This window comes from Exophiala bonariae (genome assembly GCF_035927105.1).
Source record: "Exophiala bonariae strain CCFEE 5792 chromosome Unknown scaffold_1, whole genome shotgun sequence".
In the NCBI taxonomy this organism is placed as follows: domain Eukaryota; kingdom Fungi; phylum Ascomycota; class Eurotiomycetes; order Chaetothyriales; family Herpotrichiellaceae; genus Exophiala; species Exophiala bonariae.
This window is the reverse complement of record NW_027042476.1, coordinates 357,203-370,378: the sequence shown is the minus strand read 5'-3', so window position 1 is coordinate 370,378 and position 13,176 is coordinate 357,203. Positions and strand designations below refer to the sequence as shown.

The 13,176-nt window shown below is 48.1% G+C and overlaps 4 protein-coding genes across 4 annotated transcripts; 2 read left to right on the top strand and 2 right to left on the bottom strand.

Annotated features, from left to right (window-relative positions):
• Positions 1-864: 864 nt before the first annotated feature.
• LTR84_000132 (uncharacterized protein) lies at positions 865-2,786 on the top strand (the record flags this gene model as incomplete). Its single annotated transcript, XM_064843763.1, has 6 exons — positions 865-1,023; positions 1,094-1,106; positions 1,140-1,228; positions 1,303-1,416; positions 1,513-1,865; positions 1,916-2,786. The coding sequence occupies 6 exons, from the start codon at positions 865-867 to the stop codon at positions 2,784-2,786; spliced, it is 1,599 nt and encodes a 532-aa protein (XP_064711623.1).
• A 448-nt stretch (positions 2,787-3,234) lies between these two features.
• LTR84_000131 (uncharacterized protein) lies at positions 3,235-5,735 on the bottom strand (the record flags this gene model as incomplete). The annotated part of the gene is made up of 4 exons (XM_064843762.1): positions 3,235-4,867; positions 4,913-5,048; positions 5,098-5,502; positions 5,555-5,735. The coding sequence occupies 4 exons, from the start codon at positions 5,733-5,735 to the stop codon at positions 3,235-3,237; spliced, it is 2,355 nt and encodes a 784-aa protein (XP_064711622.1).
• Positions 5,736-6,939: 1,204 nt separating this feature from the next.
• Positions 6,940-9,008, bottom strand: LTR84_000130 (uncharacterized protein; the record flags this gene model as incomplete). The annotated part of the gene is made up of 11 exons (XM_064843761.1): positions 6,940-7,148; positions 7,254-7,266; positions 7,312-7,404; positions 7,458-7,680; positions 7,731-7,957; positions 8,011-8,031; positions 8,145-8,177; positions 8,228-8,333; positions 8,381-8,483; positions 8,537-8,666; positions 8,721-9,008. The coding sequence occupies 11 exons, from the start codon at positions 9,006-9,008 to the stop codon at positions 6,940-6,942; spliced, it is 1,446 nt and encodes a 481-aa protein (XP_064711621.1).
• Positions 9,009-11,340: 2,332 nt separating this feature from the next.
• LTR84_000129 (uncharacterized protein) lies at positions 11,341-12,789 on the top strand (the record flags this gene model as incomplete). Its single annotated transcript, XM_064843760.1, has 4 exons — positions 11,341-11,385; positions 11,441-11,498; positions 11,604-11,966; positions 12,026-12,789. The coding sequence occupies 4 exons, from the start codon at positions 11,341-11,343 to the stop codon at positions 12,787-12,789; spliced, it is 1,230 nt and encodes a 409-aa protein (XP_064711620.1).
• Between the last annotated feature and the right edge of the window lie 387 nt (positions 12,790-13,176).

Below are 13,176 nucleotides of genomic sequence, written 5' to 3'. Positions count from 1 at the left end.
AAGTGAGGTTAAGACTCCGTGCGGTTCCCAGCATATTAGTCTTGATGTGGACGATTTCATCGGACACCGGCGCCTTGACTCTGGATTTGAGAGAGGCCAGGGGCGAAGTAAGTTGCTTTTATCTTCGGTGGTGGAGACTGCGGCTTTTATGGCAGTTGCCGACGTCAAAGTTGTCAGGAGATGGAAGGAAAAGACAGGACGGCACTGTTTCATTTTAATATGCAATGTGGGACTCGGACACTTGTTTCGAAACGAGCACTAGAAGTACATACCTAGATACCTAACAGGTTAGTTAGGTGCCGTCGCTAGGTACGAGTACACAGGCGAGAGCATCTCCCGCTGACCCTAGCACCTACAGCCTATGCAAACATGTTGTGTAATTCTTCAGTTCGTTCTGCCTAAGTCACCTGGCTACACGAAGTTCCTCTTAAACTCTCTCGCATGCGACTGCACAAGCATTCGAGGTTTGAGTGATTAATTCTCAGATACCTAGAAACAATGGCCCTGAAAGGTCTCCTGTTTAATCAAATGCCGAGGCCCCATACCCGTTACATTACAATGATCAACCTCGAGTCGACATGCCCGAAATCGACTTCGGGCCATTCTAATGGCGACTCGAATTACCCCAGTGACGTCAGGCCGAACCTTATGCACACCCACCCAATATTACGAGGGTCCGGCGGGCACCACAAGCCAAATGAGTTAGCTATGGATGAGCTCCTGTGGGAGTAATTTCCATTCCCATTTATCTACATCGCCATTACACTGAATTTCTTTCAAAGACGTTGAGTTTTATCCTCCTGCCTGAAGGCCACGTGGGTTTTCGATCATCAATTACCCTTTTCTATCATATTATTCCGAACCATGTCTAGACGACCCTCCCTTCAAGCTCCGCAACGGCGTAGAAGCTCCACTGGCAATCATGCCGAGAGTGATGCTGCTTTGGCAAAGCTTGGTTACCAGAGCGAGCTTCCCCGGAATCTGAGCATGCTGAGTGTTCTTGGACTTAGCTTTGCTATCATGGTTTGTGGACCGCCTGCCATCGTTCAAGGTGAAATTTTACAGTTTTATATCCTAACTTTGGTTTCAATAGGCTGTGCCATTTGGTCTGAGCACTACGTTCTACATTACTTTAACAGATGGACAGGCTGTTACTGTGCTTTACGGTTGGATTTTTGTGTCAATCATCTCGCTGAGCATCGCGGCATCTTTGGCGGAAATATGTGCGGTTAGTTAGCACTACTTAATCAAGTCCTCTTCTGGTTTGTTGGGTCATCACTGATTTCCATGCTTGTTTTTCAGGTATATCCGACTGCTGGTGGCGTTTACTACTGGTCAGCCATGCTGGCGACCAAAGAATGGGCTCCAATGATTTCGTATGTTGATGGATGGTTGACTTTAATTGGAAACTGGACGGTAAGGCTCTCCCGTTCCATTGTCTATCGCCAACCGACCATTAGCTCCTCTCTCTCGATCGATTGATCGTGATCTTGATCGCTGAAACGTCGATAGGTGACACTGAGCATCAACTTCTCTGGAGGGCAATTAATTTTATCAGCCATCTCGCTATGGAATGAAGACTTCGTACCCAACGCCTGGCAGACAGTACTCATGTTTTGGGCTGTCATGCTGATCTGCGCCAGTGTCAACGCTTTTGGTTCGAGATACTTGAACATCATCAACACCATATGCATTTATTGGACTGGAGCCAGCGTCATCATCATTCTAATCACGTTACTAGTCATGGCTGACGACAAAAGGAACGCCAAGTTCGTCTTTTCGCACTTTGACGCTTCTGCTTCGGGATGGCCAAGTGGATGGGCATTTTTCGTGGGACTTCTCCAGGCTGCTTATACACTAACTGGGTATGAGACGTGAGCCTTTCAGAAAGACAACTAAACTAATGCATCGACAGATATGGAATGGTAGCCAGCATGTGTGAAGAAGTCCAGAATCCTCACAGAGAGGTCCCAAAGGCGATCGTTCTATCGGTGGCGGCCGCTGGACTCACCGGAATTGTCTATATTATCCCGATTCTGTTCGTTCTCCCAGACGTGGCCACTTTATTAGCAGTAGCCAATGGCCAACCCATCGGACTATTATTCAAAACTGTCACTGGCTCTGCAGCCGGAGGCTTTGGCCTCTTATTCCTGATCCTAGGAATCCTCTTCTTCGCCGGCATTGGCGCTCTGACGGCCGCATCACGATGCACATACGCGTTTGCACGCGACGGCGCCATCCCCGGCTCCAAACTCTGGTCACGCATTGACAAACGTCTTGACGTGCCCCTGTGGGGCCTAATACTCTCCACAACAGTCGACTGCCTCCTCGGCCTAATTTACTTCGGCTCGACCGCAGCATTCAACGCCTTCACCGGCGTTGCGACCATCTGCCTGAGCACAAGCTACGGCATCCCAATCCTCGTCAATGTGGTCCGTGGCCGCAAAGCGGTCAAGCACTCAACGTTCAGCCTTGGCAAATTCGGCTTCTTCATCAACATCGCCACGCTATGCTGGATCTGCCTTGCCGTCGTACTATTCTGCATGCCCGTCGCGATACCCGTGACTCCAACCAGCATGAATTACGCAAGCGTGGTGTTCGCCGCGTTCTCGTCAGTCGCCATCACGTGGTATTTTGTCAGCGCTAGGAAGAGCTTCAAGGGCCCACCGGTGCTGAGCGATCTGCAGCCGGAAGAGGGCGTTGCGGTTGCGAGCCATAGTCCGCGTCGTGATGAGGCAGAGAACGGTTTGAAGGAAGGTATGGTGGACGAGCCTAAGAAGCTTTAGGACAGGCTTCAGCGCCCTGCGAGTTGTCAGAACTCGCATATACTATATCTTGGTGGCGATCTTAGAAGGAAGACGGCACTTTTTAGCATCATCGGTCGCACAGATTGTGCGACCATGTTGCTGGTTCGTCTCTCTACATGATCGGTACCTGCTTACTGAGATGGTATATAGCCGATATAATGATACGCAGGAATCGTGGGAGACGAAGTTTAATGCATATCATTACCTCTCATGAGGGCGATATGCTCACTTTGAGAAACTATCCTGAAACCTTTTTTTTCTTCCAATATGCACGATCCAATCATCATGACTTCTATCGATGTGTTTAAGCTTTTCTTCCCGCATCCCTGGCGGTCAATCGTTTCCAAGAAATCCAAAGTCTATCTCCAAACTGTCTAAGATTCTCTAACTTCTGTAGACTCTTAGACCCGAACACTCTGGTCAGCGATCAGAACGCAGTGAACAGGGGGCCAATGAGGAGGCATGTAAGCAGGAAACCCATGGAGCACACAACAGGATGATCTGCCCTGCTCTTAGCGTTCCCTCCGGCTGGTTCGGCTTTTCCGAAGGCGGTGGCGTTCCCATCGCTCGTCGAATTCCCATTGCTTGAGCCCGTCTGAGTTGCATTGTCAACGGTGATACCCGAGTTTGCATCAAACACCAGATGACCACCTCCAGTGACGGAGCTGGGATGATTAGTACTGCCTTCCACACAAGCAGACCACATCTTGGTATGGTTCAATCCGAACGCCGTGCCAGCAACGAGGGTCCATAGGGTGCGCACGTCGAAGAAATGCTCCGGCCGCCACCAGACACGACAGTCGGCGGCCTCGTACACGAACTGAAGAGGCGTCATGGTCTTGTCGCCCTTCAGGATCGCGTTCCCGAGGTTCACGGAGAATGTTCCATCCGTGCGGCGCGAGAGGTATTCGCCGCTTTCGAAGATCGTCTTCAGTTTTGTTGCGTTCGCTTTGGCTTGTACCGTCTCTGGTGCCTTGTTGCGGAATATTCCGATCAGGTACATTAGGTAGCCGATGCTGAGCTTGTGTCTTGCTTTGACTCCACCGACGACTTGCATGGGACCTGGGCTTGGGCGACCTCCGCCCACGATTGTTCTGACTTTGGCTTGCCATTTGAGCAGGTGCATGAAGGTATCGCACGTCGATGCACAGTCACCGTCCGCGAGCACAATTACATTCTCGGATGCGAAAGGCTGGATGGGCGGATCACCAAAGGTAATGTCGCTCAGATATGTTTGAAGGCCTGTGTTTTCAATATCCTGACGAGCAATGCTGGAGAAATTGTCGCCGTGGACGACTACTGGACCACCGAAATCGTTCCAGGATTCGAAGTTCGAACCAGTCGCGTTGATGGAAGCTCGAGCGTCGAAAATTGAAAATCCTCCAACAGCAGTGTAATCCGAGATGTTTCCAGTAGACTTGAGTACATCGTGTGCCAGTTCTGTGAAGAACTCGCCTAGCACATTTCCTTGGTCATGTGAACGTTGATTTCCAGCTGCGAACGGACTGATGTCTGGAAACAATTGCTTAAACACATCATAACCTAGTCCGATATTTCCACCTGGATTGGCCTGCATTTCCAGAATGAGATATTGTTTGCCATTTGCAATACATGCTTGCAAGAAACCAGTTAGATTGGAATGGAAGTCCTTGATATCTCTGGGCCCGAATGACCTCAATGTGAGGACAGCAACGTTTTCGAATCCAGGATCGGTCATGAAATACCCAGAAATGGCGAGATCATCTGTGTAAAAAGATGGAGTAGGATAAGAGGCTTGGGCACTGTGAAAAGCACCAATTTCACCTGCGCCCTGACCAAGATTTAACTTTGCAATGGTGTTTCTCCTCGACTCTCGTTGCTCCGGTACACTCCCCGTGACGAAGTGATGATAGAAGGTATCGCCATCCACGACGTCAGTGAAGTTCTTGAGTAGTATCGCCTTGTTCTGATACCCCACCACGGTCCCATTCTTGAAGCCGATCGTGGTGCGCTCCCCTTGATAGTCCCCACTAAATGAAAATCCACCTCCAGTGGCGGGTGACTTTGTGAACGTATTGTACCTACAAGATATTAGACAATGATATGCAGAGCGTATAAAGCCTTACATGGCATCGGGATCATGCTGGTGGCTGCTTTTGTTGAGTGCTTGGTACGTAATCCAGCTCTGGACGTCTTGTCCATTGATCGTAATGATCGGATAAGGAACGAAATTCTTATTCCTGCGCTGTTTGCAGAGATCTTCTGTCATTCTAGTTAGCTTCTACTTTATCCGATAATGAAGGCATCTTACTGAATGCGTAAATCTCTGGTGCTGTCTTGCCATCTAGAGACACTGATACGATGTCACCAAAACTCCTAACAAAACCAAAAACACTCGTGACCTCTAGATCGATATAAAGATGACCATCGTGGGCAGACGCCAGTATTTTCGTGAGATTCTGCTGGAATGCATACTCAAAACCAAAGATATCGTTCTGCACTGCAAGGCGAAGTGCTTGGGTATCACCGATGATGTCTGTGGCAGAGAATGGATATCCGGGAGGAGGTTTTTTGAGATAAGCCAACGACGATTGCCATTCCAGTAATGCCAAAACAACATCGAGTACCCGGAGTGCATCGGCTTTGACCAAGGGTGCAGACGTTGCACATGAATAGGCGAGCTCAGCAGGAATGGGGGCATTCACATTAGATGGTGCTATGAACTGTTAGCATCCCAAAAATCTGAGGAAAAAGCCTTGCTTGCGTACATAAGTCGCCGTTCGGAACTCCAGTGCTTAGAAATTCCTGAAGGACTGCACATGGCTCAAGATTGTTCTGCGCTTGTCTGGAATTCAGCTGTCCAGCAGAATTCAGGGTCATTCCAAGGACTGAAGTTGACGCGACGAAGAAGAAAGAAAGGCGATTGAGCCAACACAGATTCGAAAGCATCGTAACCGCCAGTTTTTTTTATGGAGGAGCTAGCTGACAGGCTCCAAAGAAACAAACAATAAAGACCTAGTCATCGAGAAGAGTTAAGAATATCGTGATCGAGATAGATTCGGATGTTCAGTTCTCACTTTCACAGGTGAGATATAAAGACCGTTGACAGGTATCTTCACGCGCCAGTGTCTGCAACTTCACTTCAATTCGTAAAACTCTCCCTCATGTTGCAAACGGCGAGTACGCCCTCTTCAAAGTCTCGACTAAGCTTCCTGATGCAGGTTTCATGCCTGCATTTTCTTTCGTTACCGTGTCACGCCTGAACAGAGTACGGTGTCGCCGCTACGATCAGTCTTCACAAGCAGCGTCGCTGGTCGCCATGCTATGGCGCCGAAGATGTTCATTCTCGGGTGCACCAGGAAACATTATATCACACGCTGTCAGCCATGTCCTGGAAGGGCTGAATACAGGATTCACCATGAACTAGGCATTAACCTAACAGATCAGCGGCGAAGTTGTGACCAGACATGGTGAGTTTCTGGTCTCGTCTGGAAGGAAGTCACCTCGATCACTATCTTTTGACGTAGACTCCTTGTAAGGCAGTCCAAGCATCATGATTGTGTGTCAGTAGTGACGCGAACAGAATTATATGAATTATAATTGGCGACATGGGAAGGGAGGAATGAGAAGAGATGTTCGGGACGCTACATCGTGTATTGACACGCGTCATGAAGGCGCACCGACCTCCACCAACAGCCACGTGAGCGTGACCGCCCCTAGCATCAGGTGAAGGAGGAGGGACTGCGGCACACATAGCTCTTCCTTTTCTGCCCATGTAATTCATGAGCCGTTGTGAGTGTACCTCAGGATACACCCTTATCGTGTCGTATGTATTTTCCAACTACGCGGCAAGTGTGTTGGAAGGGTGGAGGTGCTACTCAAATACATACAAAGAGAACTGAAACCATCCTAGAACTTAGTGTGGTTATTTATCTTCTCTGAATACAACTCGATCATGATTTAATAGGCTCTTCATAGGCTTTTAGCGTACACTCTCACTCTAATCTTTCCCCCTAAGCCTTGATTGCTGTTGGCTGTCGTTCTATGTCAACGAGCGGTCTTTGGCTTCGGGAACAAATCGAAGGATTGTCTGTCGTGTGAGTACGATCTCTAATCAGACCTGTATATAAGAGCAAAAGTCCTAGGTATGCCTTTATATGGTGTATCTGAACGATGGACTGTCCTCCAACACTTTACCCTCTTGATCCGCCTTGCGGTTCTCCCGTCGGAAGTAGATGGTGTTGATAATGACAATAAGAATGATGAGTCCATTGCATGCCATTCCTGCGTAAAGACCAGGGCGATAATGGGGCGAGTCTTGTGATCGGAAGATTAGGGAGCCAGCGACACCACCAATTCCACCTGTTTAATGTCAGTAAAAGTGTTGACAGTGGGTAGAGTAGATGTATGGTGGCCTACCGAAGCCAACTAAGGTCGCAGAGCAAAATGCTCTCTTCCAGTGTCCACGAATGTTATTCGCCTAGAACTGTTAGGAATGAAATATGAAGATTTTACGGATTCTTACTTGATATGCCATCGCAGTTGGAATACTTGCATTAGCACTGGCGCAAACGAGAAAGACTCCGAAATATCGTGCGCCGGCAGTTGGGGCAAAACCCTATGCTCAGGTTAGCGATTGCATGGAAGGTAAACGATGTCACAATAGCATACCATGATTGGCAATCCAGTCAGACCCAGCAAAGCATTGGCGGCTAGAAGAGGTCCACGAATGTGGTACTTGTCTCCCACCCAAGCAATGCAGACCATCAAGATACCGGCAAATGCATATGGAGGTGCAACCAAGCACTGTGACTCAGCAATGGAGAATCCCATGTTCGCGCGAAGGATGATGGGAAGGAAATACGAAATAGCATATGCCATCGTCGTAAGACAGCTATGAAAAGTCGTCAGTTATCGTTTAGCGCGATGCAGGACAGCACTTACAAGAAAACCAATGCAAATGCCCAAACTTTAGGGTCTTTTCCACAGGCGATCCATTTTCTGAAGTTGAACTCTTCAGCTTCGGCATCACTTCTGTCTTTGTTGATGCGTCGGATGACGAAGGCGATTTCTTCAGAGCTCAGGAATGGTGGCCATTGTTTCTTCTTCTCAAGTTGGTCGGGGAAGGGGACGAGATAGATGTATCCGATGATTGCAATGACGCAAGTAAGCTGGGATTGTCAGTAAATACTACTCAAACTTGGATGAAATTGTGTCAACATACTACACCCTCGATGATAAAGATCTAAAAATCATGATATATTAGCATTAGTTCTCTGTGGAAGATTGATTATCGAGAACGGTGGTTTTGTGGAATTGATGCGAGTATAATTGTAGAAAGGAAAAGTGGAAGCTTACCCATCGCCATCCCCAGTATCCGGCGAGTCCGTGCTGTGCAAGTTAGCTTAAGATTCTGCTCACCTGTATGTCTTTTTGCTTACCATTTGCTGAATACCATAAGCAAGAATTCCAGAGCACGCAGAAGCCAAGGAACCGATCATGTAGAAGACTGCATATCTTTTCTGCATATCGTAGCGAGAATAGTATCTGTGAAAGATTAGGCCTGGTATGGGACATCTCCAAGCCACACATACGTTGAAATCAAGTAGACACATCCTGGAAAGAATCCGGCCTCAAAGATACCCAGCAGTAGGCGGAGTGGGATCATCACCACCCAATCTGAAGGGAAACCAAAACCTATCATGACAGTTAGAGGGTCCAGGAGGTATTCAGATATTTAGAACACCCACCAATCATAACGATTCCCCACGCGAGACAAATAGCAGCAAGGAAAGGTCGAGGACCGATCTTGCGACAAAGAATTGTGGCCGGCGGCTGGCATAGAGTGTATGTTATGAAGAACACCAGGGCGATAGTTGACTGTAGGAGATTAGTTAACAACATTCATGGTGCGTTGATGGCCAGAGCACTCACGTAACGGAAGCCAACATTCAAGTCCAATTCAACGTTCATCCCGGCGATAGCTGCGTTGGGTAGATTTGTTCGATCCATCAAACTCACGCAGTACATAGCACCGGTGGTCGTTATCAACCGTCTGTCGATACGATGAATGATCTTGCGTTGCTCTGGTCTGCTGTAGACAGCATCCTCGTCAAGAGCTTGGATCTCACGCTGTTTGGCATCCTCGACGAAAGAATCATCGGGACTCTTTTCGCCAGCGACTTGCACGTCATCTGATCTCTCAACTGGAACGGATGCCATTTTTGCTAGGTTTCCGGTATGATAGAGGCTGGAACGAAAGGACAAAGGGTGTCCGGGGATATTTTATATCCCACACAATCCCACACAATCCCACATTTCAACCCCAGAAGATTGTTCCGCATGTGGCCGTTAATGAGTTCGCTTGCCACATCGAAAAACTATTGACGTACTCAAGATCTTGTCTAAACACTTGCAAGGATTCATTTCTCTTGGACGCTTTAAGTTCGATGTTCTGACTGGACGGAGTGGAGCTGCCCAGCCTTGTCTTGATTCCGCTTCGCCAAGGGCCAAGGCGTGGCACTGCCCCGTCCGGAGCACAATTCTACAGATCTGGCGGCGAACAGGGCACAGCTGGGGTATCAGCCGATTTCTGTGGTGATAACGGGGATCTTCCCTCTTTGGGAAGGCATTGGGACATATAACGGAGTTTTCTTTGAAATAGTACTCTGCAAATTGCTACCACGGGCCAGTCATATCACTCACATCGAGTTGTAGACCGAGGTCTGTTGATATGCCAGACGGCAATCACATTTCGTGTTGTGCAAAACGAAGCCAGTCATAACAGATCGATCGACCAGCCATTCATAGCACATGAATGAGTTATGAACCGAGGCATCATGAGATATCTCCCAAATGAGATGAGCATGATAAGGAACGTGGCTGCCAAGGTAGTCTGGGGACTCCGCAAGCAAGTTGAGGCCAGATGCTCACCTACATGAAAGCAGAATTGGACTATTCCACTATAGCGTTACACTGACACGGTGCAGCTTCACCTAGAGATTGGCCACCTTGAATCGGACCATCGAATGTGCACCTACCTAGTCTGACCCGGAAGCAACAACTCTTGCGACATCAACATATGCGGATTCTCTCTCTGAGGAAGAACCGTAGTTGCAGCAATACACCGCAAGTTGACATCTCATCACAACCCCTGGCTTCGGCCTCTTTATGCTTGCGAAGGAAGGGATGGATCACAAGCTCTCATTTTCCTGGAGTAATTCCTCCAATGGAGAAGTTTGGTGGAGACAGACATAAACAATCCTTGAAATTTGGATCCATATAATAAGAAAGCAGTCAGCAACCTACATATTTCATCACTCTGTCCAACGAAGAGTGAAAATAAATCAATAAGACTGGCGGTCTGTCTTACATAATATTAGGACTGTCCTGCGATTGGGTTTCGAGAATCCTTCAGGAACTCGATGAACGGGAGACGAACCCATTGGCCTCCAGTTGGGTGTTGTGATGCTTGCAACACGCGGCCAAGAAGCAGATACTCCAGGTCCAACACATCGACTGCACATGAAGACACCTTCTCAGTCCCGACTGGGGGGGAAGTGATAAAACGCGTGCCACCGGTCACCCACCGGCCCAATGCACCGATGAATTTTCATCCAACAGTCTAGAAAGTTTGGATGAAACTTCCACAGCCTTGGCATTTAAGTAATGTTTACCTAACTGACATCATGCCGGCTGTTTGGACGCCGGCAACACTAACTAACTTCCGACGATCTCTCTTCTTATTTCTCGGATTCTGAATTCTTGGGCACGAGGGGGAACCAATAACCCACGAGATATGGCGAAACAAACTCTGATCTTGGGGGCACCCCGTGTGTATTGTATGACAAGAGCGAGAAATATGAGAATGAGAAATTGACAAGAAACCGGTAATAAGTTGTGAGCCAGCAGCTCATTCGAATGCCTTTGCGTCCCTGCACTTTCGAGAATGATTCTCCGAGATGGAAATTAATTTCAGAATCTCCATACCTGACTGCATTGGCAGCGCTCATCAATCAGACAACCTCGGCAGTAAGCTAGAAAATTTCTAAACAGCCTTCAACTACCAATGGACCGTCGCCAATACCATCTTGGAGCAACCTCGAACCAAAGTGCTGCATCTCGAGGACCCTTCAAATGAGGGGACAGGGCCTCGGAGCTCGGATCATTACCCTACTCATTTATTTGCGCAACAGCTTCTACCATTGCGGGATGATTTGATGATGCTCCCTGATCGTGCTGACTAATTTTGATATCGCTGCCATACTACATCTAAGTAGTAATCTCTTCGACATGGAGATTTTGACCACTGTTATATCGCCGTTCGTTGAGCCTGTTAACTCATTTTGTTCTCAGCACAAGTCTTAATATTATGGAGTATGATACATCGACGGCGAAGGGTGCTCTTTTACCCTCTGCCACTGGCGTTGACCACAGCGATGGAAGAGGTCATGCGCGTATTGCTTCAGGATCGGCTGATGTCTCTGTCTTAAATGAATCTATAACTTTCCCTTTCTCGGGGCGGATTGCCAAGAATCGATTTCTCAAAGCTCCCATGACTGAGAGACTATGCGAGTGGAATAAGGAAGGAGAAGATATTGTACTCTTCCACACTTGACCTCATTCATGCTAATGGGAATTGACTATGTTCTTAGTCTAAGCGAGGGTATCCGACGCTAGAGTACCTGAATCTTTATAAACGATGGGGTGAAGGTAGGCAACCCACTTGGTCTGGACAACTATCTCCTCTGGCGTTGCATGCAGATTCAGCCTTGATACAAGTGTGCGGATGATGTTGATCCTGACAGTGCTCTATAGGAGAGATTGGCATCATTGTGAGCGGCAACACGATGGTCAGATACGACGCGGTTGAAGCTTTTGGAAACCCAATTCTCGTTGACGACCATGATGGACGAATCGCCAAATACCGTGAGGTCACAGATGCTGCAAAAGCTCACGGTTCGCTCATCGTTGCCCAACTTTCCCATCCTGGCAGACAAGGCTCAAAGTACCTGAATCCCAATCCCGTCAGCGCGAGTGATGTACACTTGAAGATTGAGTGGGCAGGGAATGCATTTAACAAGCCCAAACCACTGTCGATACCTGAAATCAAAGACATGGTGAAGAGCTGGGGTGAAACTGCTTATCTGTGCTGGAAAGCTGGATTTGATGGGGTCCAAGGTAAGAATGGTGCAACTGGTCTCTATATCGCAATAATGATAACGGAAAACAACGTTTAGTCCACTGCGCGCATGGATATCTCCTAGCCCAGTTCCTCAGCCTTACGACGAATCATCGTACCGATGAGTACGGGGGCGACCTGAACAACAGATCAAAGATAGTCTTCGAAATTATCGAGGAGATCCGACGTCGTGTCACCGATCCAAAGTTCATCATTTGCGTCAAGCTCAACTCTGTTGAGTTTCAGGACAAAGGCACTACACCCGACGATGCAAAAGAGTTATGCCTCAAGCTAGAAGAGGCCAGAGTTGACTTTGTGGACCTCTCTGGAGGTACATTCGAAGGGAGAGCCTTCGAGCACAAAAAGCAGAGCACGATCGCCAGGGAAGCTTACTTCATCGAGTTTGCAGAGATGATACGGCCACTTCTAAAGAAGACGAAAGTCTACGTCACTGGCGGATTGAGGACGGCCAGCGGCATGGTCAAGGCTGTCAGTGACGGTGCAACTGATGGCATCGGCATTGGGAGACCACTTGCAGCAGAACCGTTCCTCGTCAAAGAATTGTTGGCTGGCAAAGTTACAGGCGCAATCGAAAATTATGTGCCGCTACCAATGAATACCCAAGCCAGTGGGACGCAATTGCATCAAATCGGACATGGACATGACCTGATTAGCGACTGGAGTGTAGAGAGTGAGGTCAAGAAATGGAAAGAAGAAAACGAAAAGGAAACGCAACGGAAGTTGAGTATCCTTCCCAAGGTCGATAGTAGTGGCTACCCTTTCTTCAAAGCCGAGGCTGGGTTTGCATATCTGCGGGCATAAACGACGGGCTCTGGACGATATACTCAATCATATAGGATAACCGTTGCAACCAGAGAAAGACCGGAGTAGCAGGAGCTATAGCCATTAGAGGCTAAGCAGTCATCCACCTCATGGCGAGAGTCACATAGGTAGACGGGTAGAAACACAATTGTGCTCGGATCCGATATGGATGATCAATGCTGTTTTCATGATTCGCATTTTGGCATTGGCCTCGAAACCAATAGCATTCTCTATTCATGCTTTGGTGACGCCGAATACTCGTTTTCCCATACCACCATGCCGGTTCAAAGGACAAAATGCGGATTTCGGGTTGGTTCAACTCCATTGTCGAAGTTGCATTCGTCTTTAATGCCAGAGAAATCAATCGAAGTAACCCTTCATCTACAC